The sequence below is a fragment of the Struthio camelus genome, chromosome 1, assembly GCF_040807025.1.
Source record: "Struthio camelus isolate bStrCam1 chromosome 1, bStrCam1.hap1, whole genome shotgun sequence".
NCBI classification, from domain to species: domain Eukaryota; kingdom Metazoa; phylum Chordata; class Aves; order Struthioniformes; family Struthionidae; genus Struthio; species Struthio camelus.
In genome coordinates, this window is record NC_090942.1 from 35,769,884 (window position 1) to 35,796,274 (window position 26,391).

General features: G+C 40.4%; 1 protein-coding gene across 2 annotated transcripts; it reads right to left on the reverse strand.

The window, feature by feature from the left end:
• Window positions 1–278: 278 nt before the first annotated feature.
• On the reverse strand, window positions 279–25,919 carry SLC38A4 (solute carrier family 38 member 4). Of its 2 annotated transcripts, none has more exons than XM_009680861.2 (16): window positions 25,824–25,919; window positions 21,133–21,363; window positions 20,145–20,235; window positions 18,624–18,739; window positions 15,395–15,468; window positions 15,166–15,258; window positions 13,272–13,353; window positions 13,096–13,178; window positions 12,919–12,977; window positions 11,907–12,185; window positions 11,710–11,789; window positions 10,439–10,539; window positions 9,352–9,476; window positions 6,133–6,277; window positions 4,815–4,912; window positions 279–2,306 (listed from the first exon to the last, which is right to left on the reverse strand). In XM_009680861.2, exons 2-16 carry the CDS (start codon window positions 21,249–21,251, stop codon window positions 2,205–2,207), a joined length of 1,647 nt encoding a protein of 548 aa, XP_009679156.1. In that variant the 5' UTR covers window positions 21,252–21,363; window positions 25,824–25,919; the 3' UTR covers window positions 279–2,204. The 2 variants fall into 2 exon arrangements, with proteins under 2 accessions (XP_009679156.1, XP_009679157.1); XM_009680862.2 differs by lacking the exon at window positions 25,824–25,919 and adding an exon at window positions 24,433–24,556.
• Between the last annotated feature and the right edge of the window lie 472 nt (window positions 25,920–26,391).

Below are 26,391 nucleotides of genomic sequence, written 5' to 3' on the forward strand. Positions count from 1 at the left end.
GACTTCATCCACATTTTAGGTGCGCTACAAAATACAACTGCAGTTACTATATGCAGTTGCATACTAAAATGAAAATGCAATTACAGCTCAATTCTTCCATACATGTAACTCTCAATAAAAACGACAGGAAAGGGTGTGTGTGTGTATTACTGTTAACTCTAGTCCATGTTAAAGGTCTCTTCAGTATTAATGCAGCATTATTTGCATTAATCTGCTTAAAACAGAGGAAAATATTATTGCAGCCCTTTTCTCTAAAAAATGCAAAAAGAGACTTAGTATTCACAAGGAAATGTACTCCAATATATTAAGTATACAGTACTTAAGTGAGCATAAAATACCGCCCAGAAAGATAGTGGTCAGCATGGAATACATATTTGAGATGCTTTTTCAGTTAATCTGTATGCATACCTGCATTTGCACGCACACACACACACACACACACACACACACACACACACACACACAATTTTGTGAACAGAGATAAATTTGTGTGCTTTATGACTTTCTGAGTTCACAGGTGTGTACTCAACAGATTTTTAAGCTGGAGAGTGAAAACTCTGATTACATAAGCCTGGATCGGTGTAAGCATGTTCGATCCAAGAGTGGGGCCTCCCCACTCATTCCCCATGCTATGGAATTAGTGTGTCTTCACTGATTGTTTTTCCTGGTGAGTACAGAGTACCCCACAGCACAGAGAAAATCACAATCTGTAGGGTACTGAGCATTAATGAATCATCCATATAACATGGAACTTCACATTTTCTTTTGGTCTTGCACAGCTGCACGGCGTGATGCACTTGAGACTCCCAGTAATGTCTTTTCCTTGACGTAGCTTAATTATATATGTATGTCATTGAATGCTAGCGTATACAAAGGCAAGCTAAGATACAGCAACAGAAGTTACCCAAATTTTTAGTTTACAATGATAATAATACAGAATTTTGAGGCACACATTAAAAATTCTCAGGAGAAAAGCATCTTGCAATTTATTGTAACATATGTAGTAAATATCTGAATTTCTTTCTACACGTGTAACGGCTAGAGCTTGTATAATTCAAACACTGCTGAATAAAAATGAACCTTTTACAAACCCACCAATCCAATACGTTTTCTTCAAAACAATATAAAGTGTGTGGCTACGAAAACAGTGACACATATAAAAAAAAAATCAAAAATAATGTACCGTAGGGTAACATTTTGATAACTAGAGGAAAACAAAAGATTATGTACATAAATATATATATATATTTATATATATATATATAGACATATATATAGCAAATTACAGTTTCCCGCACTGAACATTTGTCAAATACACAAGTACTGAACAATACTGGATAGGGTGCTGTGCAACACCTTGGGGTCTCCTTAAATTCTTGTGAGAATGGAAGACAAGTTTCTATGGAGGGTACAACTTGTTCAGTGGTGCAAGCTCACACAAGAATTAAAAAAAGGTAGAGAAACCAAAAAACCCACACCAGAAATGCCTGTTGTTTCCAGCACAGGCATCTTTAACAACAAAACACCGCTAACGCTCAACTGTTATTTAAGCTTGTGCGCCAGCACAGGGTCTCCTTGCAGAGAGCTGACTGTACAAGAGAGAGCTTTTTTTGAATGACAGCTGTCGTGTGCTGAGGGTGATGAATTTGGGCAACAATCGGATGCTCAGCCTTGTCTACTGTCTTGCCAAAGCTGTCACCTTTCTTATAGAAAGATCGGCAGGGAGCAGCCACTTTTGAGCTCACCAACAAAAACCGTATCCTCTCTCTTAAAGCTGGACAGCTGCTCCCATGAGTTTCAGATACAAAACAAAGCATGAGCGAGTTTTTCGGCCATTACGTTTCCAGTGCTCTAGGAACTGTAGTTATTCAGATGAGGGATTGGAGTCGGACAGGGTGACACCAAACTATTTTTGAGGACTATATACACAATTGCTCTTATTTTGGTTTTGGAAATAAAAAGCATCCACACCACACATTTCATCTAACCTGGCCAGAAATGCTAAGCTCAGGTTCTTAATGCATAAATAACGATCCTCGGTGGAAAGGATGACGTAGTACTCCTTTGGGTTCTAGTGAGGTTACCAGAAACCGTCTCCGAAATATTGCAGTTATTACCAAGGAATAACATTCCCATTTAGATGTCCTTTGGAGCACACAATACAAATATTTATGGTATAAAAAGTACGTGGTTATCTCTACAGGTTAGTGATGTCTGGAACTTGGAGGGTTGTAAATCCAGTCCATTACAATTAGAGTCATACTTCCAATCATGAAGATTATGCCAACTATAAGAAAAATTAGAGCCTGCAATTGGAAAATAAAATTATATTAATAAAGAAAATGGCTGAATGCACCGTAATTCACTGGCTATTCCATGGGAATCTTATTTGTACAGCACTCAGGGCCTGAACTGAGGACATTCTCTGTGATTAAGCCTAAATAACATCATATAGGGCTACATGAACCAAAGTTAATCCTGTATAGAAGTTCAGTGTAATTTCTGCATTGCCTGTGCTTCTACCTAGGAATAAATTTCAGATTGAGAGAGCTGGGCTTTAGAACACCTGACCTTAAAAAAACCCACTTTGTTAGTAAGAGTAGTAATACAAATATAAGAGAAGCATATTTTTTCTTTAAAAACTGGCCTGCTGTCAATGAAGGATCATTGTCTCTGATATCAAGAACAGTTTCATAGTTAATCCTTTTCATCCTTAGTAGACAAACAGGCAAATCCATCTCTCTCCTCTAAAAGCATTTCTGTGTATATTCAGACGATTCAGGTGCTTACATTCCCCCTCTGCTTTAGCAGGACTTTAATTTACCATAATCTGTCCACACTTAACAATATTCTGCCTCACAACACAAAGATGAATATTGCATGCAATCCTAGCACAGGGTGGGAAATTCTAGATATGATCAAAGCACAGAAACTTGAAGAATGAACAAAGACAGACATGAACAAATATTCACAGTTTCTCTCTAATGATAACTGTTTCAAAAATGATCTTCAGAAAACATCTTATGATGGTAAAGATTTTTCTTTTATACTTGCATTATGTACCAATTCAGTTGGTACTTCTTTCATGTCAATGATGTACATCGTTTGTTGTTTACATGTATATAGATGTGGATATGTATATCTATTTACATTATTTGTCTGCATATGTATTTCATCAATAGATTTTCCAATTAATTTTTCAAAGAACATCTCCTAAGAGATACCGTTAAATGTGCAGATAGCTATCCATGTTCAGAATAAAAGGTACTGCTGTGGCAGTCCAGCATGACCTGTAAACACATGCTGTGTATAAACGATAGAGCTTTATATATATCTTCTGTATATCTTCTGTGCTTGTATGAGTCTATCTCAGTGGGGAACTCCCATCTCTTTGTTACTTCATTATCTCTGCAGTACAAGCTTCTTCTTAACCTTGACCTCAAATTTTCCTCTTAATCTGCAGCTGGCCTTCTAGTGTGAATCAACAGCTCCTTATATAGTATTTAGGTATTATTTATACAAGTGCAGGTCTTAGCTAAACCTTAGGTTGGATTAAATAAATGCCTTTTTCTAGTGTTTTAAGACACACTTTAATCTAGACAAATACTGTTTATTATACAATTTAGCTGGGCCTGAGACTTATTCTACTGTTTCTGTGAACAGGTGGACTGCAGAAGTTCATGAATGGAGGAAATTCCCTTACATCAGAGATGCATAAAGACAGCTGGGAATAAGCAGCACCAGTAGGTGTGACTGGTTTGTCGTATTAAGCCTTTTTTCGCCTGCACTGATTGTTATGTCTAGTGTGAAAGAACTGTGATGGATCCTCCCGCATACACATGCTGTCCTCCATTCCTGGTTTCTGATATCACTTCTGAGCTGTGCCACAGTGAAAATTCTTTCATTGCTCTAATCTCATGATCTTTACTGCAAACAAGACCAATACAGTGGCTTCATTTACCACTGCCAGCCCTGCTCCAGGTCTTTGACCCCTCAAAGCTGTTCTGCACTAATGATAGTAATAATATCCACATGGCAAGGTAAGTAAAAGGATAGGTTTGCTAGGCAGAGTTGGTTTTATACTTGGTAGCCTCATCCATATTAAGAACAATACCACAAACCCTATAAATATTTGCGAAAAATGCTTCAGCAGTGAAATTCTGCCCCTCCTTGACTTCAACAGGGCCAAGAGCCCTTCCCAATTTTTTAGGAGAATTAATCTCTGGAGCATACATAATCTGAGGGACTGAATGCTGTTGTTTATGAGGGACCAAAGCTTTTGGTCAGACTCCACACAAAGAAGGAAGCTTTCTGTACAGCAGTAAGGTATCTGTAGCATCAGGGCCTCAAAGTCTTTGACTTGTGGATGCTGGCTCTCTGGGTTAGTGTGAATTACACAGCCCGCCCGCTTCCCTCTTCCACCGCCATGCTTCACCCCACCCCTGCCCCTGTCAGTGAGGTGGCAGCTCAGGCACTGAGCCGTCGCTCTTTAGCGGGTGCAGGCCACAGTCCCATGTGGTGGGTCCACGTCCAGCTGGACACGGTGGCTGAGGAGCAGCCACTCAACAAGCTCTGCCCGCTCTACTATAGGGTCATGGAGACTTGAAACGGAGTGAGGGAGATACTGCTCAGCATGAATCACCACATGTCTTAAATCAGAGCCCAAAGGTTAACAATCACCAAGCATTTTGAGTGAAACGCTACCATTTGTGATCAGCTGCCAGATGTTGCAAGTCAAAGTTTGAGTATTTGTGATCAGCGGAAAGCACAAAATCTCCCTTCCTTCCTTTTGCAGTGGCTGCCCGCCCACTTACCCCGATCTTCTGGGGAGACCTCAGAGGCTCCTTCTTAACAAGCCGTATGTAGAAGGTAGCAGGAAGAATGAAAATCAGCATCGTGGCGGAAGAGGCGCCTAGAACAGAAACTAGATCTGAGTACTGTGTTGTGTAAGGAAAACACATCAGTGTGGTGTATGCTGCAAAAAGAGCGTGTAGGGTGCTAGCTGCTGTTCTAATTCCAGTTGCACAAAAAAGGATCTATCTCATATTTGGTGTTCATGCAGAACTGTCTTACATTCACCCAGAACTTGCACAGTTTCACTTCCAGGCTACAAAAAAGTCTCAGGTTGGTCTCTGCCTCAGGAATAATTATACTGGGCTTTATGGGGCTGACTTCAGGCCTGTATTGTGTTCTTTGGAGGACCGTTGTCCCCTCCTTCTCCTGAGACCCAGACTTGGGAAAGCTCTTTTCGTGTCTACACACTTATGTGAGCATTCAGGGCCTGAAAAGAGCCTGGTGATGGGACGATCCGTTGAATCCAGCGCAGCTGCCTGCGATACAGATGATGCATGTGAGCTGGTCCTCCAGACTGCCACCGTAGTCAGTGGAAACAAATAAGCACTTCCAGGGTACAAGTGCCCTGGAGAGGAGGTATATAAAACTGGGTGGCTGAGTTGTGCCCTGGACGTGCCTATTTCTCTCCTCTCAATGGAGAGGCCCTTAACAGAGCCCAGGGTGATAGCTCAGATGTAAAAAGCAAGGAACTGCAAACTGGCTGTCTGCACGAAGCACAAAATGTGAAAAAGGCACCAGTGCGAAAAAGACGTGGGGGTGCCAGTCTCAAGGGCATCTCAGTCCCTGAGTCCTCAAGCAGTTTGGGGGGACGGAAGCTCCCTGCTCAGTGATCAGGTGCCAAATTTGACTGGAAGAAAGAGGTAGAGAGAGAACTGTGAATTTCAGAAGAAATATGTTACTTTTCTCTCCTTTTTAACATCACAGTTTGCAAGTCAATGCATTTTGTACCGGTTAGAGATGCTTGAAAACCCCTTTCCCTCCACGCACAAAATGCCTTTTTTTAATCAAAATGTGAATTCCTTATCATTTTTTTATGCTAGATTTATTAGATTCCTTGTGCCTTCTGCGGGCTGACAGCTAAGTTGGGTAGAATTTGGCTTTGTGTGTCAGCTACTTGGGAATTTTTACTTCCGTTTTAACTTTTCCTATACAAACTCAAACCTGTGTTTAAATTACTCCATTGTAAGACCTGAACTGAGAAATGTCATTCAGTACATGAACGTAAATATATTGTGGAAAGGATTAGCACAGTAAATGCAAAGTATTTATGAAACCTACCAATAAATCCAAAGATGTCTTTAATAGCGGGGACAAAAATTACAAGCAGGTTATTAAAAGCAAGAATTACTGCTGCAATCAGGAAATGTCTTATCCAGCTGAATGGCCTTTTGGGAAACAGCAGTGCACTGATAGATGAACGGATCTGTAAGACGAAAATCACCAGGGAAAGTAAAACAACAATTAATTTATTTTTGTTTTTCACTTTTTAAATGATCTATTCCAGTCATTTTTGCGGTGCGAAATTCTGACTGAAGAAATGTGTTTTCAGCCTTTACTTCCCTTAATGTAATCTCACTCTGATGAAGGTTTTTGAGAACTACATTCACAGTTTAATGCAGAAACTCAAATATTTGCAGTGCAGAAGAAAGACAAGTAAATAGGGTGTAAAATCAGGGAGATGAAATCTGTTCAACTGAAAGATGCTAGTATCAGCAAAAAACCCCCAAAGAAACCCCCACTATGAATACTAATCAACAGGCAAAAATGCATGGGTGAAATATGAGTTGCTGTATTCCTGAACCTGATCCCTTTGAAATTCCCACAGGAGTTCTGTCATTTACTTTCATGAGAGAAAGAGCAAGCTTTTGTTTTACTTGCATTACGAAAAAAAAGCATACATATCAAAATAAAAGCACATCTTACAACGTCACTTGGAAATTATACTTTTAAAAGCTTTTGTAGAGGATCTCTTTTGTTCCACTGACTTTATTGCGTGAATATGAGACTCTCTTGCTTTTTCATCAGCAAAGACAGTAAGTAGGAAAAAGGTCAATGGCAAATCCCTTTGGTGGCAGAAGACAGAGTTACTTTGAAGTACCATGATAAACTTAAAAGATTTGAAGGGTAGGCATTGAATAAAAATGTTTTTAAACTTAAAAAAAAGCTCAAAAAGCACTTTTGTTTAGTTATTTGAAAATAACTGTTTCTGGATGAGTTTGGCAATTCTGTAAATGTATGGAGTTCTGCCAAACTCGGAGCCCATCATTGCAAAACACAGCAAGAATTTTGCATTTTATATTTTTCAGGGTGAAGTGAGCCAATGCTGTGGATGAAGAGGGAGGCAGATTGCAAAAATCTAGTTCAGTCTCTGAGTTAGTGTAAAACAGCATTAGTACACTGTGAACTGGTGCTCTGTATTCCTGCTCACTCATTGTCAGCATATTGTGTATTATTCCCGCTGTCGTGTTGCCCTTGAAACAAAGTTATTAAACAGAGATTTTGTAGTGACTAATGTTATTTAGACCTATCTTTAAAAATATTTTTGCAGTGCAATGAATACATTTTTTAAGAGAATAAACTGACTACTTTAAGAAAATACAAACCTAATAGTTCATTACAAAGTAGTCGGTACAGCTATTTTACATATTTGGAGTAAGCAGATCATCACTAGTGCTGAGCTGGCTATCTTGATAGGCCATATAAAATTGTTTGATTTTATACAAATAATTGTATAAACTGTACGCAATCTAATTGTATACTGGCTTTAAAATAAATGATAACTTCTCAGGAATTCTTTTAATAGAGCAATTAGTTCTGTGGTATGTAACTGCTAAGCCTCTGTACACTATCCAGGTATAAAAATAATTATACAGAAAATTAAAAATGCAAAATACAACATCTGACAGATAGAGGTTTTTGTAAGGCCCTGAACCTATTTTCTCCTGAAAAATGATCTATTAGTTAAGACTAATATACACACGTAACTATCTCTTTCAACATCGGATTTAAGGCAGAGCATCAGAACGCTCTGCAAGCCAGGGGGACTGACCTCTCTGGGAGCTTTACACCAGACCAGATTTCCAGATTTTTTTTGCAGATAACCTTGAATGGTGATCATTGCTCTTAAGTATTTGTGAGCCTGGAAACAGTACCTCTGCACAACTTGTGTTTGCATCCAGGACAATGGAGCAACAGGACCCTGGGATTACTGCTCCCATCAGACAGGAACACTAGAGAGCAACGCAGTTTGTTGGAAACCCACCAACTGCATGATGCTGGCATTGTATGGACCCCAGAAAATGGCACACAAGTCCCCTGAAATGTACTGTCAAGGATCAATTATTTTCTCCCCTGCTGCAGAGCAGTGCAGGGAGGACATAAGGGACAGTGCTGTAGGTTCAGGAGTCCAAAGGTCTGCTCTTCAAGCTGGGATTGATCCCTGAAGAGCCATTTAGCTTCTCTTTCTGTTCCTGCTGCTATGGATATTGTATTTTTTCCTGTGAACACTATCTAGAAGCTCTGCACTTTGCTCAGATATCCGACTGTGTGGCTGCATCTTGACTGCATCTGGTTTTTTGGCACTTAGCCTCATTTCCTATCCATAGGCTCAACTCAAGATGTTGGTTTGGGAAGGCTCCCACAGCCTTTTGCGCGAGCGCAGGAACTGAACTGGTAGGTGTGCTGCATTATACTTCTCTCTGCCAGTTGCCCCAGTTTCACTGACTGGAGTCAGTCCGCAAGTGGGAACACACAGGAAACCTATTGAAGTGTAAAATGGTATGTATGTTCCCCTTTGGAGCTGTGGTCCTTATTTATATCGTGCCGCCTGAGGAAAGCCACTTCTGCAGCCTTCCAAAATGCTGAAACTAAAAACCACAGCAGTGCCTAGAGCCTACCCCGAACCCTCTTTAACAAAGGGTTTTTTTTTTTTATGCAAATCCCAATATCGTCATCCAGAATTGTTCCTAATATGAAGGATAAGACTTCTAAAATGATCATTATTTGATCATATAATATACATAATAATATTTGTGACATCCAAGTTAGGCACCTACACTAAGCAATATGCACAAGGCCTCTACTTCTCTACCTTGGTTCTCCAGGGAGCCAGGTCTGGCAGCCCTGCCTAACACGTGGCCTGAGCTGCACGTGTCTGTCTTGAATTTGGATGCTGTAGTATGTCCCTAAGTCTAGTACTTCAGTGTACAGAGCAGTACACTGCTGCTCTGTTAAATGTAGTACAGAGAGGGCCAGAGAGAGACAGGGCAGTTGTTCCTGAGGGCTGATTTATTTTAGTCTTTCAATGTTTGCAACCCTAACTACCTAAGATCCTTGCCTCAGGCAAGTTATAGATGAGAAAATAGACCCTCCCAAATTAAAGCTCAGGCTTCCTTTTCTCAAATGCTAAGGACTGTCTGCGTAAATTTTGCAGCTGCTAACCACAGTCAGCGTGTACAGGCTAGCCCAGATTTCAGCTTTGTCCACTCTGCTACTTACAGGGAAAAGGACAAGGGGCACAGTCAAAGTTACAGCCATCAGCACTGCGAGGCGAACCGTCAGGAGGAGGGTATCAAATGTGTACACTTTGGTGTACGTATGAAGTAACTCATCTTCAACTTCTCCTACAGAAGGGAAATAGAGAGGAGTTAAATTACTCAAGCAATATCTGCACATGCAAAAGGGAGATCTTTATACTGCAGTGAGATAAGACTAGCTCTGGCCCAGCTGCTGTCATTAGATATGTGTTATGGGCTAGGCAGGAAAGAGGAATTTTCCCAGTATGACTGGTACAAGTCCCTCACCCAGTATCGACTATGGTAGTACAGCTCTGAGGTGATGCTTTCTCAAAGTCATTACACGGATGTGAAACTGAGGCAAAATAGTTTCTCTGATATGAAATAGAAAATAACTTGCTGAACTGGGAATAGATCTCCTGACCTCCACACAAGTCTCCCAGCTTTCAAACAGAGCCCCCTTGCCACAGCAATAGAGTACAGATTATGCTGTGTCATTCACTTCTCTGCTGTAATGGAGGAACTAACAAGGTAAAAAGAGGTGTCGTTTGCATAAAACTGTGCACTAATATAGGGACTACTCTGTTTACCCTCCAGTTAGGCCAGCTCATCCATATTTTTTTTACACTAGAATGATTTGCACCTGTTTTTCAGCATAGGTGAAGTTGACTTACTGGTGTTAGAGCTAGGGCAGGTAGCATTTAATTGTATCACGCAAAGCTCTTGAGTATTGGGGTATTTTTAGTACTGTCACTCTTGGTCTTTGCCAAGAGCCAAATTTACAGCAGCTTGTTGTTTGAGTTCACAAAATCAGATACACAGCCGGTCCCCCTAGTAGGTACTGCTGAGTATCCAACAGCTGAGAAACTTGCAGCCTGACAGCTGGATATGTCTCACCACTTATTCAGGAGATTACACGCTGCATATTATTTTTAAATAACACATAGACCTGTATTCCTGACCACCAAAAACACAACGGCTCTTGATCCTAAGTGTGAAAGCTCCATCTCTCCTGCTTAGGGGAAAAAAGTTATGGGGAAAATTCTGCAGAGAACAGGGCCTTGACCTACCATAGAAGGTAAGGTATCCAAAGAGAGCAGCCAGAAGATACATGACAAGCATGCCGGTGATGGAGATATTTGAGACATTCTGCATCCTCTTTCGAGAACGGCTGAAGTAGGAGAGAAAGAGAGTAACAGTGCTATTCTTACAAAGCCTCTAGTTGTACAAGAAGTACTCTGAAGAGTCTTCACTCTACTGGCATCACCTCACTGGCTAGTAAATTCATAGCAACTATGTTAGTTAGACGGGGCTCTTTAGTTCAAGCTTCACAGATCTGTGCAGAACAGCACAGATTTATTGAAGTGTACTCAGACGTAATTTCTACTGTTTACTTAGTGACAACATGTAAATGCATCGTGTTATTTTATATATTATTATTTAAACACTAGCAATCTCAGACTGTATTTTTTGAATTAAAAATGGACCAGCTAAAATTACAGAGGCTGCTAATAGTAATGAGACAAGAGCTTTCAGTCAGCTCTATGCGAATACACATAAATCAGCATAGAACTGTTCTGCAGGTTGAAGAACTTCCTGCAGGTCAAATCCCTTCTTTAGAGATTCTTTAGTTAAAAATGTGCTATAAGAAAACCTTCAGGTTACGGGGGCTGGAAGTAAGCTTGCATATCATATGGGAACTTTGGGATTTCTTCTGAGGCTGAACAAGCTCAAATAGGAGGCAATGGGGCTTGGCCTTCTTGAATTTTGCTGCACAACCTCCTGTCATGTAACTCCTGCTGCTGAGCACGTGCATTTTTTAGCCCTTCCCAACTGACAACTTTTTGCTAGGTTAAGCCTTATTTTATTTTTCATATTTGATAAGCAAATGTGTTTGATTTTTGATATATGATAAGCAAAATAAGCTAGGTTAAGACCATATGTAAGACACTCAAACCAATGACATCCCAGGAAACTTTAAGAGTAAGCAACAGCTGATCAGACAGAAAACTCATTAAGATATTTTTAGAAATCAGAATTCTCTGTTTCAGTGTTATATGCTGTGCAACCACGTTCCCCAGTGTTTTTAATATTATTCAAAGGATTATCCAGATTGCTCCTTTCCTAAGTAAGTGTCATCCAATGTGGATCTCTGAATAGTGGTTCTCTTTCACCAAGATATGATTATCAGGTCAAAGCAAAGACAGTATCTGCTTACTACAGAATGCACTAAATCATTACTGGGTGGGTGTCTACATATTAGCAGGTAAGGCAAAATGCCTAGAAAGTGATCCCTCGCTATGGTTAACTGGAAGCATAGAACAAAATTTAAGAACCTTACTCTTTCAGTTCGCTGTATATTGGTAGCACCTCAGGGTGGCATACAAATGCAAATGCCAGGATGGGTATTGCATAGGCAGTCTGTAAAATAAAGCTCTCATTAGTAAGAATGGTCACTACTGGATCTCTGACTTTCGGCAGGCAGCAGTTTAGTTGTGGTATGAATCGCTAAAGATAATTCAACAGAATCTTCCTTACCCGTGAGTTGAACACAAAGTATTTTGGCTGACACATGTCATTGCTGTCACTGTGTGCTTCAAATTCCACACCACTTTTAGGGAAGGTGTCCCTTGGCTCCTCAAGGCCTGGCATGTGCCCAGCTGTGTTGTCCATCATGAAATTCACGCCAGAATTGAGAGACTCATTGGGCAGCATGACCAGGTGCATTGGCATGGTGTTGTTGATGGTGGTCCAGTTTCCAGCCCCATGCTCCATGACAGGGAGAGGGCAGGGGATTTGGAATTTCTTGTAGATTACCTACAATAAGAATAGATGATGTGATCACAAGAGTACAGCCATAAGAGATTACCTTTACACCTGTTGATAGTAATGTGAGAATTTTTTATCCAGCACGGCCAATTACGATTACAGCCCCTGATCCACCAACTCAGCCCTGCTCCACAATGTCATGTTTGTAACATGATTATTTAAGGAAAAAACAAGGCTTTATATCATCAACTGTGTGTATCTGTATCTGACAGAACCTCTCTAATAACCTTTCAGCCCACTGGGTAATTTCAACCCAGTCAAATAGACTTAAAAATATTCTATTCCTTCAACATATTCACTTCCTTCACGTTCTCTGAAGACAGATGACTGAGCAGAGTGGAACCCCTATGAAAGCCTGCCCTGACAGGCAGGCTAAGATGATCACCCTTGATAAGCCAACAGAAATATAAACAGGCACACTGAAGAGGGAGGGGATAGATAGGGAGCAAGAAACCAAGTGCTATCACTTCCGCTGCTTCGGAAATATTTTTTGTTACCCTGCTTCTGCTGTTGTCCTGCTTTATGTTTTACCCTTTCAAGCGCTGTTTTTAGCCTGATCTTTTTTATTCCGGTTCCGTTTGGCATTAGGGTAATTGATTTGATTCACCCGCAGGTGCTTTTCTAACATCTACATTAAATTGTTGTAGCAAGGAATTTCGTGGTGTTGCACAGTTTACAGACTCTATACTTGCATAGAGACATAGCCTGAAAAATCACCTACCGCACTGACAAAGAAAACCATACAGCTCAATGAAAAACCACTTGTATAACCAAGATAACCTGTGAAGTAAGAAAGAGAGACAGAGAGAAAGGAAAAAAAAATAAACAGTTTAGCCACACATAAATTCACAGAACTAGCTGAAATAAGAAATGAGGTTAAGCAGGGCATTAACCTTACCTAAGCTCTTTAGAAGGGAGAGGGGAAGAATAATTCCAACTGTTACAAATATGACGAGGTAGTTCCCATTTACGTACCATTCTCTGAAGAGGGGAAATGAAAAAATAACAATCATTTTTATTGACATTAAAGTGGAAAATATTCATCCAAGGTTGAAATTGGGCAAAGGTACTTACCTAGAACTCTCCTCAAGTTTCATAAATGCTCTGATCACTTCAGGAAGTTCATATTTAATAATAAAGAGGTAGCTTGACATTGCTGGGAAAAACAAACAAACAAACAAATGCCTTTAGAGGAAAGAACATAGTTCAAAAAAAATTTGTTTAAAAAAAACTTTTGAAAAGCACAGTTTTGAGAATCAGTTTTCATTAAAATAGAGAAACGAACTTTGCTTAAGTAGCAGGGTGAGTAAAGAGATGGTATGTTCTTTTGATGTTGTTCTATTTCTAGAGTGTACTGAATGACATCCAGCATTCAGCCTTGTATTCATCTCTGTATTCATCCAGCATCGTATTCAGAATACAATATAGTTATTACGGAATTTGATCCTGGGCAATATGCTCTAGAGGTCCCTGCTTGAGCAGGGAGGTTCGACTAGATGATCTCCAGAGGTCCCTTCCAATCTAAACGATTCTGTGTGATTCTGTGTGAATTAAAAACATAAATCACTCTTACGATGAATTTTACATTTGTAATGTGAATTTACAGTCTTCCTTTTGCTTTGCCATGTAAATGTTTTTTGAATGGGCACTGTCTGTCCACTTTCTGCAGTAACATTGGTTGTCGCTACCTCTGAATCTCTTGTTCCCTTTGGCCCTTCTATTTCTAACTTCTTTTTTTTTTTTCAATATTTTACTCCACGGATCCAAAAGATTAATTGTCATGATTCCTGGTGGAATGGTCGACCTCTATATACCTCATTTCAATCTGCTGACAGCAGGCACGTTTTTTTTTCCCCCCGTTATCTTACTTTGGCCACAGAGAGGTCCCTGGAAACCTATGGATCAACATTAGACAACAGGTTGAAAACCACTGAATGAGATGACCAGCTATTCCTCTCTATCAGAGAAGTATAATTCGTCCTGAATTCAACCACATATGATATCCAAGCTTGTGTAAGGAAAGGAAGATTGTGGAATGAGAACTTTTATGAACCAAATCAAAGTCTCTTGCAGGAAAGAGATGTGCACCATCTCTGGATAAAAAAATTACTCTAAAAGTCCTTTAGTCTAAAAGGACTAAAGCTAGTAATCTGCCTGTGGAGATTTGCAAAACATGCTAAGTTCTAAGAGAGATCACAAAAAAATCTATATTTCATTGACTAGTGATACATTTAAATTATTTCTACTGCCTCTTGTTAAGAAATCTGGAAAACATTGCAGACTTCCATAAGCTTTCAGAAATTTCCTAAGAAGTTTCTCATAGGATTGTAAAAGGAGATAAGTTTTAGTGCAGGAAGGCCCCGTCCCACAGCTGCTATCTATATCAGTAAGTAAATGGTATCTTGTGCTGAGTGCACTGCAGTTATTCAACAAAAGTATTTCACAAGAAATACTTTTGTGAAACAATGATTTAAAAGGTCATTGTTAACCACTCAACATTTTAGAGCTATTAGAATCAAAATGTGGCTTCAAGTAGAGAATTTAATTGGAAAACCAAGACCTGAAGAGTCTTTTTTTTACAGAGAAGTCAGAACCATGTTCTTTTTTTCTTCCTCCTTTTAGGTGGATTCATCTTTCCTCACCTCAGGTAAATGCCTTGTCTGAGCTGTAGTCAACGAAAAATAATGGCCAAATCCATGAGGAGAGACATCCAAGCCCTTTTAGCCATCTTCGGAGTTCATTGGTCATGGAGAGATTCCAGGCAACTATCATTGACTGGACACCAAAGTGTCACATAGCTAAAACTAGGCAAGATAAACCCCTTCTGTCCTTCCATTACTATACTAGTGAAGGGCACATGCTGTGGCTTGCTCACCTCTGATGCCATGTAGGCAGAAAGCACTGGTATTCTGTAGAACAACATTAGAAGTTAGAAATTTTTTTTTTTCTAAGAATATTTTCCCCTTACCTCCAATATTCTGCATTGTAACAGAAATGAAAACACCACATTTTCCAGGCCATCCAAATGCCTTTTCTCCCAGCTTTTCGTATATTAGCGAGCCTGAAAAAAACAAAGCAAAACAAAAAAAGAAATATGGGCCGCTACCCTGGATGCGCTTGATGAATTGCGTTCCAAGGTAAAATATGTGCAAATAGGACACAGGAACTTTTAGTCAGGCGCAGCCTGATCCTCATACCTCCTTCTTTTGATATCTTCAGTAAGAGGTGGATGGAGTAGAGCGACAATATTGCTACGCTGAGCAGCAGAACTCTGCAAGGCAAAGCAGAAATCAGAATTCTAAACAGGACATCAAAGACACTCAGTTAATTTGTATGAGCACAATTCACGCTTGCTTGTTCTTCAGAAGTTCAATGGGTAAATTGTTCTCAGCAAATTTGTGCTTTGGACCTGTGATACAAAATGCAGAGATAAGTGTCAACTGTAGCTTACTAGTAGCTGCACTTGGACCGTAAGCATCCCAAAAGTCCCTCGGACTTTGTTTAAATGCAGGTAGGTGCCAATTCCATGTTCTTCCACAGAGATAGACTTGTGCATCTAAACAACACCCTACTGATTTAAACAGATCTCTGTGCAAATGTCAGGTATTTGGTCTCCTGCTTGCTCCCTGATCTGTCCTGACACAGAACTGTGTCCCCCAACAACCCCTCCCCCTAACAAAAAAAAGAATTGAAACAACTTCACTGACAAGTCCTGTCTAGTCAATACTTTTAAAAATCAGACCATTTTACCACGTAATCATGAAATTGTGGAATTTAATTTGAGGTACTCACTTTGCAAAGTACAGGAGAAATCTTGCATAATGCTAAAGCATGGTATGACACTAGAAAACTTGCTTTCAGAGAGCTTGCAGCATTCTTTTCTAGCCTAATCTACTTGAAGGTATGGGCACCTGAATTTATTAATTCTGACCGTTGCCCTGTTCCTTCCACACAAGATTTGCATTCTATGTGATCTCAGTTATCAGCCTCTTGAGAACTGCTAGTGAAAAATGTATCTTTGTATGACATTCTCAGGCCACAGTACCATGGGCAGCATATCTTGTTACCATAACTATCTTGTCTTCAGCTTGCACAAGTGTTGGTGCAGAAGGGGACGTGGTGATAACATGATGGAGCTAGGAAATATCTACTCTATCTGCTTATGTTCCTTATTCAGTAGCTGAACAGGAGGTTCTGCCCCCAGCACTTCTATTCCACTGAAGATGAGGTTCAGTGCAGATATGGGAGACACTGACAGCCAGCTTCCGAAGCAAGCTATGGCCTAAGAGCAGAAGTGACATCAGCTTAGGGGCCATGGGATGGCCACCAGACCATCACAAGTTTCTTTTAGGGCTCTTTCTCTGAGAGAAACAAACAGAACCATACACTTCATGCGAACAAGGTCGTGTCTCTTTCTGTGGACACAGGCTATGTGATACATGCTGAGATTGCAGTCATGGCTCTTGGCTAAAGTCTCACGGCTGAAATTGCAGTGTATTAAAAGGCAGCCTTCCTGACAAGGGGCACCTGTGTAGCTGCTATTCAGAGCCATGGTCTCCGTGTCCTGACATGTGAGGTGCATCTTTGCAAACCAAAGACATCCCAGTTGCACCCGCTGAGTTGTGCCAGGCAGCAGAATAGGCTCCAGTGCATGCTCCATGCAATTTCACACTTATCCCATTGGAGAGAAGGAGCTAATGGGAACTCCTGGGGTCTACTGAGCTTTAGAAGTCCTCCTCTCACCTTCACCCTGTAGAAAATCTTCCAGCATGAGAGTACTTGGGCAACATGAGAACAGTAAATCATCTGCTGCCAGCATAGTCTGAATTAATGTTGATGTACGGCAGCTTCCATTTAGTAGGTGGAATTTTTTTTCCCCACTAACGCTAACGTCACAATTTGTGAAAACAGAAGAACCTCCAGCAAGTGGATGCATGCCATCCGGGTAACAGTATCCCCCACATAGTTATGTACTTTTAAATAAAACTCCTTCCTCTACCAGAAGGGAGAATGTTCTCATGCACAAAGTATGAAAGTAGCACAGAAAAGAAAATGAGCTGCTGGGTAGATATGTCCTTTGTTTTTGCTATATAAGACTCCATAGGGTTGCTTTAGCATTACTCAAGGCTAAGGCTTGCATTTTGCTTAGCATTGCCAACAGAGCTAATGTAACTAGGCTCACATCAGATTTTTTTCAGCCACACTTGTGAATGTACAGAGCCTCAAAAAAAGAGATATACCAGAGCCTTTTTTTTTTTTTTTTTTTTTTTACTGTTGAGGCCTGATATACCATGGCTTTCTTTCCAGTGGTATAATTTATGGCCATACTAATTAATAAAAATGTTTGGAGAAAGCAAGGTTCCTAAACTAAGGAGGTGGAGGAAAAAAAATCTTAAGTTTTTCAGTTTCTAATGCAGTCAATTTTAGAACTAGGTTCCATTTTTGTATGTGTAAATACTACATCTAAACCATTCAACTGCAGGTGCTAAGAAGTACTTATCTCAGAGAGTGGTAGCATTTGCATCTACAATTAATTTTCAGTTAAAAACTCTACTAGAAAAATAGGAGGTGTTTCTTAGCAACTGGAAGTTACACTTGCAGTACTGTTGCAGTTCTAGTTATACAACTTGCAAAAGTAAAAAATCATATAGCAATAGCCTTGCCGCCTGGTTTAGAGACTTCTTAGATTTCAGAACAATGACCTAGTGTCGTACACTGTTCCAGCCTAAAGAAAGATTAAAATTAAGGCTCCAATTAAGATTAAAGCCAATTGTTAGAGAGAAGCAATTTTTCTGTAAGTTCTCTCATTTGACAAGGTTAGCTGTAGATTAAAAAACTGCACACAGCTATCTGTTACTGTCAACCAAAACCCATTTTGTATAGATACTGTATGTCAGCTACATACCATGGTCGTCTGTGGTAGTACACTGAGTACAAATAGACTTGAGGCAGTGAGTGACATTAAATCTGAATAAATCTGTGAGTGCCTTTCTAGTCAAAACATGCCACCATTTCAGACTTACATTGAATATTCTCCTTCCCTTTCTACATAGTGATTACATAATTAGGACGGTGCAAATATATACTTTATGGGTGATTTATTGCCCTTGTAGAATTCCCATACTGAACCAGCAAGATTTCTGTTGTTATTTTACGACCAGTATACTTGTTCTTCCCCTCTGGTTTTTGACCGGACAGAATCAATTCACTGTTGTGCTCCTGATACAAAACAGGCCTCAAATTAAAAAAAAGGTTTTTCAGCGCTGGATGGTTTCTTGTGGTGCATCTAAAACGTTTTCTTTACAAGAGGTCTTACAATACTTTTCAGCTAACAAAACATGGTTTCTTAAGCTACCTTACCTCTCTTACCACAAGATCCAATAGCGCACTGCTTCTATTCTACTCATTTTTTGTCTGCGTACTTACACAAAAAGGATAATTCCAGTGTTGGCCATGGCGTACGACAGCCCCAGGATACCACTGCCCATAATGGCGTTGCTCAGGTTAAAGGATGACATCCCAAAGGAAACTGTTCCCCGGTGCTGTTGGAACAGTAACAGCAAATGGTGATTAACCTGCGTTTTAGAGTGCAACAGACTAATTATTTCTTACTGCTTATCAAGGTTCCTGAGCCTACAGTCACTTCAGAAGTCCTTTTGTGCCAAATGCCTGCTGTGCTAGCACGTGTTTGTGGTGTCTCCCTCCAGCTCTCCCTCGAGAGATGGCCAACGGAGATGACGCAGCCAGAACTGATTGCGCTGCCCAGCAGCTATGGACATAAATGCTTTTATCCAGCAGGTTTCCCAGCTATTAGTTTAACAAATTCAGATGATTTTTTAAAATGAATTCCACTGATTATTGAATTTTATCCAAGTAGGATGTGCTTCCTCCTCTAGGGAGCTAAAAATGTATCTAGGGGTGGTGGGAGAAAAGAAAGCACTGTGTTGCTGGGGAATCCACTGCACTGGGAGAAGGAGAGCGGGAAAGGATTAAAAACTAGGAGCAAGCAGGGGACCGTGTGTGTCAGGGAGTAGCATCTGGCACCAGGTGAGAAGGGAAGAGAAGGGGGGGAAATACAACTGTTAATTTTAGTTTACAATTACAAACAGTAATTTTCGCTTTTTATCGGATGTTTTTATTTGAACAATCCTAATAAAATCCGTAACATATCTAATAAAATAACATCTTTCTTTGTCATCAGATTCAATATAACTTTAAATAAAGTTAAATCCTGACCAAACAGATGCGCACACACACAAATACACACACGCACACATGCTGTGTTCCCATCTGCACATGGAGTTGCCTAGAGAGTTTGAGGAGTGCTAAGAGTGTAATGCTTAGCGTTGCAAAACTAAACATAAATATCATCTGTTTAAAGCAATGCAGCTGGATGTAAATTCATTTACACCAGTCCTGCAAATAAACAATACAAGCACATACACAATAAGGCCTAGATCTACCCTGAAATGAGAGTCTAAAAATGGAATTGTTGGTGCCATGTTTAAAGGAGTGTCGGCTTTTTTGTTTACAAATTCTCATTTCAATTACTTGTAAGCCTGACCCCAACATTTAAGACTCCACCTGAGTTCTTTCTCTTCCTGTGTCTGCAGCAATAAAATTTCTCTGGACTGGATCTCCCCTCAGAAGTATGTGCGCGAACGTACCCTTAGCTGAACATCCTGGGTGAGATGACACAGGTGCTGCTGAAGACAGAATATGCCCTGAGGAACCTTTATGACTGCTTGTGAAGGAAAGACCCAGTCGTACTTGCCAGACAACAGAAAAAAATTGCAGCTCTAATTACTAGGAAATGTATTTACTCTTCCAAATCCAAGATTACACTGATCAAATTTCAGAGTAACTTTGTTTACAAAAACGTTTGTAAAATGATTCAGGTCAATGATTCTTATTTCGTGATAACCCTTAAAAATGAATAAAACTTACATATTCCTCACTGTAGTCTTCCAATTTCTTTTTACCCAGATATCCATTTGTAAGGAACTTCTGACTTTCTGCGTCATCACTAGCAAATGGACTGAACACAAAGAAAAATAAGAAAACATTAGATAAAGCTTATGACACACGTTGTGTTCAGTCAGTGCCCTTTGACATTAGCGAAAACTTTCCTTTGGCATCGGGCTAAATACTTAAAAGTCCTTCAGAACAAAACTCTTTTCTTCTGCAAGTCTCTCATGTTCAGTTGCATGTTTAATGGATCGTTGTCCTGCCTGGAAAAATCTCTGTTAGAACTAGTAACCTTCAAACAATATCTGATTGTGGAGGATCGAAAGTAACAATTGTGACTGCTAGCAGTGGGCTCAGCTGAGCTCGTAGTTCAAATCCGTGTAACCCAGAGCCTTGCAACTGCCCTATCAGAGACCTACGCTGGGGCCTCAGCAGGCTCAGGGCTAGAGGCCAATAGCTGGTTTTGAGATGTCTCTCTCAGGCCATCCAAATGCTGGCACTGTGGGGGCTCCTGCTGAAAATACCTGAGCGTGGGCAGTCCCAGCGGGAGCACTTTGCTGTTCGTCTCCATATCCTGCCCCAGAAACCTTTCCCGTGAGGCCGAAGCACATAGGGTGCGTGCTCGTGTTACACTGCCCCTTTGACATACTATTTCCATGTGTACTATGTGACTGGAGTGGCTGCAAATTGCCAACTGGGTGCTCAGAGCTGGGAGCCTGCAAAGGTCACTCCAGGCAGCGAAAGGCAAGCGCGAGCCTGGGATATCCCTGCTATGTGAGGCATACGGTTCATCAGGGCACAGAACAGGCAGAGTTTTGTGCTGTAGGAAAACAGCAGCTAAACTATCAGACTACTTTCAATGCATTACCTACGAAACGTTGCGAGTCCAAGATGCTGTTGGTGAAGCTGTTTTTTCAGTTGCTGTTTTTTAGCCTTAACGGAGCAGCCTTCCCATTGAAATGCTTACCTCCTGATTGCAGCCTTTTCTGAATCAGCCATCTCCGTGTAGCTGTCTTCGAGGCTTTCCCCGCTGTTGCTCTGGTCATCAAGTTCGATGTTGACTTTTTGCAGCTCCATGCGATCCATTTGAGCGGTCAGCGCTTTCCAGTGCGCACACTAGCTTCTTCAGGGTAAACAGCACTGCGCCTGCTGCTTGCGGGTTCGCTTTACCATGTGGCGACTGCCAGAACACTCTGTTCTGCAAACAAAACACAAAGGAACTCATTAGAATTTTCCTCAAATTAGACAAATGTGTGTGAATCGTTTGGTTTGTGTTTGTTCTTTGTAATAGCATTAAGAGAGGAAATTGTGTTGGACTGGGAAAATTCTGTATGAGCCTAATGTTCCTTTATATACCAGCAGTTGGCCCCTCTGTCTTCCTCAGAACGGTAGAAGAATGCAGTGACCAGCAGACGCACAGTGGATGGCCAGTATGTGGTGAAATAACAAAACCAGAGGAAAATAATTTCTTGATTTGCTGTTTTTGAATCGCAAGGGGATGGTAATGCAGAAAAGCTCATTTCTCTAGAAATGAAGGGAGTATATCAGAGTTTTACCAGTTCTGCAAAACATATATACTTTTGAAGGAAATGCTCAGTGTTTTGAATCATTTGTTGTAAGATCAATATCGTCACAGGTTTAAATGCTTTTGGTAATTTTTCCCTTTCATTGGGATCTAACCAAACAGAAGAGCATCTCTGCATAGTCACTTCTTCGATAACTGGGAGGTGTAATTCTGTTACAGCAATTTCTGTTTCTCAGTATATCTGTGTTTAATTCTCATCTTTCTCTACAGCTAGATCTGTCTCACACAGGATTGTCATATAGGTGTAAGACTTACTATCTCAACTCTTGTTAGAAAATTTCTCAGCTTTTTAAAAAACATGTGGATGAATGCTCCTCAATCTAGTTCTATACGGACCAAAGGAAACAATACAAAACAAGTTTACAGAGAGGACTTTGCCTCCAGCATTTACAGCAGCTTCCTGTTACAACCTCAACTACAAATACATTTTTACATTCATTTTCTCATTTCCCAGGTTCGATAAGAAAACATTGTGCAACAAATTTTGCAGCTTTATAGTACTTTTCCCTTCCCAGAGATATTCCTTGACACATCTCAGCACTGCTGTTCCACAGTTGAGGAGACAAAGACGGGCAGCGGTGCAAGGAGCGTGCACAAATCAGGCAGCACATTACTGACACACTTGGGGCCAGAACTGCAGACTCCTGGCTCTTTAACTTCTACCTTCAGTCAGACACTCTGGCCGGATCCGTTTTATTTTTCATAAATATCGCATGTGAAATGCAGAGCAGCACTGCATAATAACAGTATCAACAAATACTGCAATAAATAACTTCTATTTCTGCCTTGTTGCAGCACTAACCCTGCAATTATTCAATAGCCTGTCTCCTGGTTTTGCATTTACAGATGTACAGGTCCTCTTTCAATGACCAGACTTTCAGTATCCTCTGCTGCTGATCTCCTGCTGTTCCTAAGAGAATCTACAAACTTATTTATAGTGGCAAAATGTTAGAGTGCGTGTACTTAAAATGTAAATGTAAACTTTAAATACCGATTCTGGAAGCTAGAACTGACCACAGGTCAGAAATTAAAGTCAACTTCCTTGCTTCTTACTAAGATCATTCACCAGAATGAACAACTGAAAAGGAATAAAATAGCATAGTGTATTAGGTGATTTCCTACCAGAGAGAGCGGCTCTGTTTACTCCTTTCTGCTGCCACTCCAGGACTGTGACTGAGACTGATGACTGCTCCGGCATTAAGTCAGAGCTACCCGGCAGACTTACTTACATTCCTGGGACCTGATGCTCCTGCCCACTCGGGATGGACTAACTCCAGGAGACAAAACAATTAAAAAGCTCGTGCAACTGTCATTTCATTCACAGAGGTGACTTTAAACACAAACTTTGTCCTGTCTGAGGAACAGAATCATATCGATTCCAAATATTTATTTTCAATCTGCTATGTAAAAATCGGGTAAATAAATCTGACTACATTTAGCCCTATTCTGTTAAAGATTAAAATTTCCACTGTGCACGCTACCTAATGCTTGCTGGAAAAACATCTTTTCCAGACACGGCAGCCTCAAAAATACAGATCTTCAAAGAGCTGAGGAACAGAGAAAAAGTAAGCAAAAAAGTTGCCAGGAGTTAAGTTACACAGCAATTACACTGAGAAAAAAATTCTGGAGAGCACAGCAAACATTGTTTGGAAAGGAGAGCAAAAATTGATCAGAATCATGCATTACAGTGTAAGGATCATTTTGGACATTGTCTTGTCAAACATTTACACAAGTGAGTAATGTGACTTATGGGAGTCATCCCAAGAGGCTGCAGAATTGCTGCATAGAGCAGCGATTTGCTTTTTTTTAAACTTATGAATTCACAGAAATTTTCCATTGAAGGTGCACACCTGCAATTGACAAAATTAAATCTACTGAGAACACAGCAGCAGGAACTTTTTAGGGAGAAGATGATAGAGCTCAAGGGGTCTGCAGACCTTGAGATGAAAACCACGGACATAAATGTGGGCAAGATCAGATCCATGAGATAAACTCAGAGCTAGAGTTAGGTTCAAATCGCGCAAACACTATTAACTTTAAAATTATTTATAACCAACAGTTGCTTTGACCTTCAGCAGAGCTTGCAGAAGCTGGTCCTTAGCTGGTGGAAATCCATTTCTTCACATTTCTAACATTGTAAATACTGACAAGTTTTTAGGAGGACATCGAGGTCCAGGTGTCCTGGTAGCACGTGCTCCCCAAAAGTACTTGAAGGGTTAAAGCTGCTTACAAGGTCACAGTCTACATCCCGGCATGTCAACCAGACAAGCAATGTATGAGATCTACGCTCATTTGACCCTTCCACTTTCACTTCTCACATGCTCACTGACATCTTACACTAAGCAAGCTGTGAAAAAAGTCAAGAAAGAATCCTGACAGCTCTGCCATGAACTCAAAGCCCTTGGGATGAGGGTCCAAACCACCAGCTACCAGAGGCATGGGCCTCTATACTCTCACACACCCCACCCCAGCCCCTTGAGCCTTGCGAGGTGGTACTGGAGAAGACAGTACAACAAGAAAGGTACTGCTACCCCTTCAAATGATCGCTCAGGCCAGGGAGAACACGGAGGAATGCCGCACTTCTCATGTAGCTGCTCTAATGGCGAGACATCATTTATAAACAAGGGATGCACTAGCTGGCTATATTTTATAGAAAACACTGGCTCCAGTTACATTTCGCACCTTGTCCGAGGCTGTGGCATGCCTGGGTCTGTACGACGGGTCTGTACGACGGGCGTCAGACCGACCTGCTCCGGGGACCTGCGTGGTGACACCACCAGCTGCTCCGAGCACCTTGTGGCCACCCGGGGCCGTGGCAGTCCTGCACCCTGGCAGAAGCCTAACCTACAGTCGTGGGAGGGATTTTAAAGCACAACACTGAAGTGCATCTGCTTGAGGTTCTCCTGGGATTTCCTGCTTTCCGGTTCAGAATTCTGGATTCGGGTGCCCAAATCCTGTTTTGGGCATCTAAACCCGCTGATGTCTGACTGACTTCCTTTCCCTAGAGAGGATTTTTGTAAGTGTGAACATGAACAAAAAGCTCTCCACTTATTTTTCCTTTCCTTTAGTTAAGATCAATACTATTTTCCCACTATATTTACATGCAAGAAAAATCTATTAGCTTTACAGTATTCCTTAAACTTGGCTTCAATGCAGCGATGCTTTTGTTGCCTCCTGTGGTATTTGGCTGAACAGAGAAGACTTTTCTTAAAATATGGTATTAAAATGGAAATACTGGCTGCAAAAAAGATTCACCTATTATTTCAGGAAAGTTATTTATCCCTATAAAACTGTACAGGGTTCTGTACAGTTCTGTATCATTTATTGAATAATGGTTTTCAGAAATAACTCAGAAAACTATAAACTTTTTTGGCATCTAATTTCACAGTGTTAGGGACATCTTTCCAGTCTACGGTTAGGATATTAAGAGCATGGACAACCATCAGACAGGCAAGTAATGCCAGATCACAGATATGGCTAACGTTTTTAATTTTTTTTTAAATATAAATATTTTAAAACCCTGTCATGGTATCTGAATCAGCAGAGTTTGCCTGCTTCTTCATCTGTGTAGCAGTGAGTTTACCAAATCATTGTCCGTGCAGCTACTTCAGAATAAAAAACGTGTTATCACTGTGAAATAAACAATTAAAATGCAAAGCCAGCTTTCACAAATTCACTTCCTGAACTCCCTTACCAACTCCATTATCGCTAAATCAGGATCCTTGATAAAAATTCTCAGAAGTTAGCCAAAGGCTACAAAAGAAAGCAAACATACCATTTCTTAACTGTCTGGTTAGTTTTAATCACCTCCTATTACCTCTGTAGTTGCTTAGGTTTTGATTTTCTGCACAAAAAAAGACTGAATTTCATGCCTGAAGAAAAACAAACATACTTGCCAACATAAATTATTATGACAACAAATCTTAAGGACCCTATCATTCACATTGCACATATATTTACAGACTAATTAAATTTTTGAAGCTTTATTTTCTTCTAATTTTCAATTTTTAAAGATGTGGAAAATGTCTACACTAAATTGATTATATCTTGTAAAGTAAAAGTTTTAGGTTTACCTTTGAGTTAAACAGGTTCTCTTACTTGCTTGCTAAGCAGGATATATCTTTTAGGAATTGCACCTGTAATGAAAAGTTTGCTCATGTGCAACCTAGAGCAGTTGGACAGTGATTTAAAGACAAATGGGAGTGTATCAGATGAACCAATCAACAGCTGCTACACCCCAACAACTCCCTTTGACAAACTTGCGTCAGCTCTTTTTAAAAAAAAGGGGAAAAAAAAGAAGAAAGGTAAATCAGTTTATTGGAGCACACTGAGGGCAAACATCTCAGTTACCAGAGCTATTTGCTCTCTGAGCTTAGCACTATTACAAAATGCATATCTGCAGAATGCTTCACCTGGACTTGTTCATGCTTTCATTTGATGATTTTGGTTTTTGAAAGATATGTATGTGTGCGCTAAACTTGCAGTAACACAGTAGCAATAAGCTTTAAAAATATCGCCTATGATAAATAGCTTAGGGGTCCCACAATTTTCTTATCTCTGCCACTAATATGCATCTTGAAATTGCAGTGAGGTCTGCACAGGTAGGATTGATCAGAAGTGTGTACTTTCAAATATAATAGC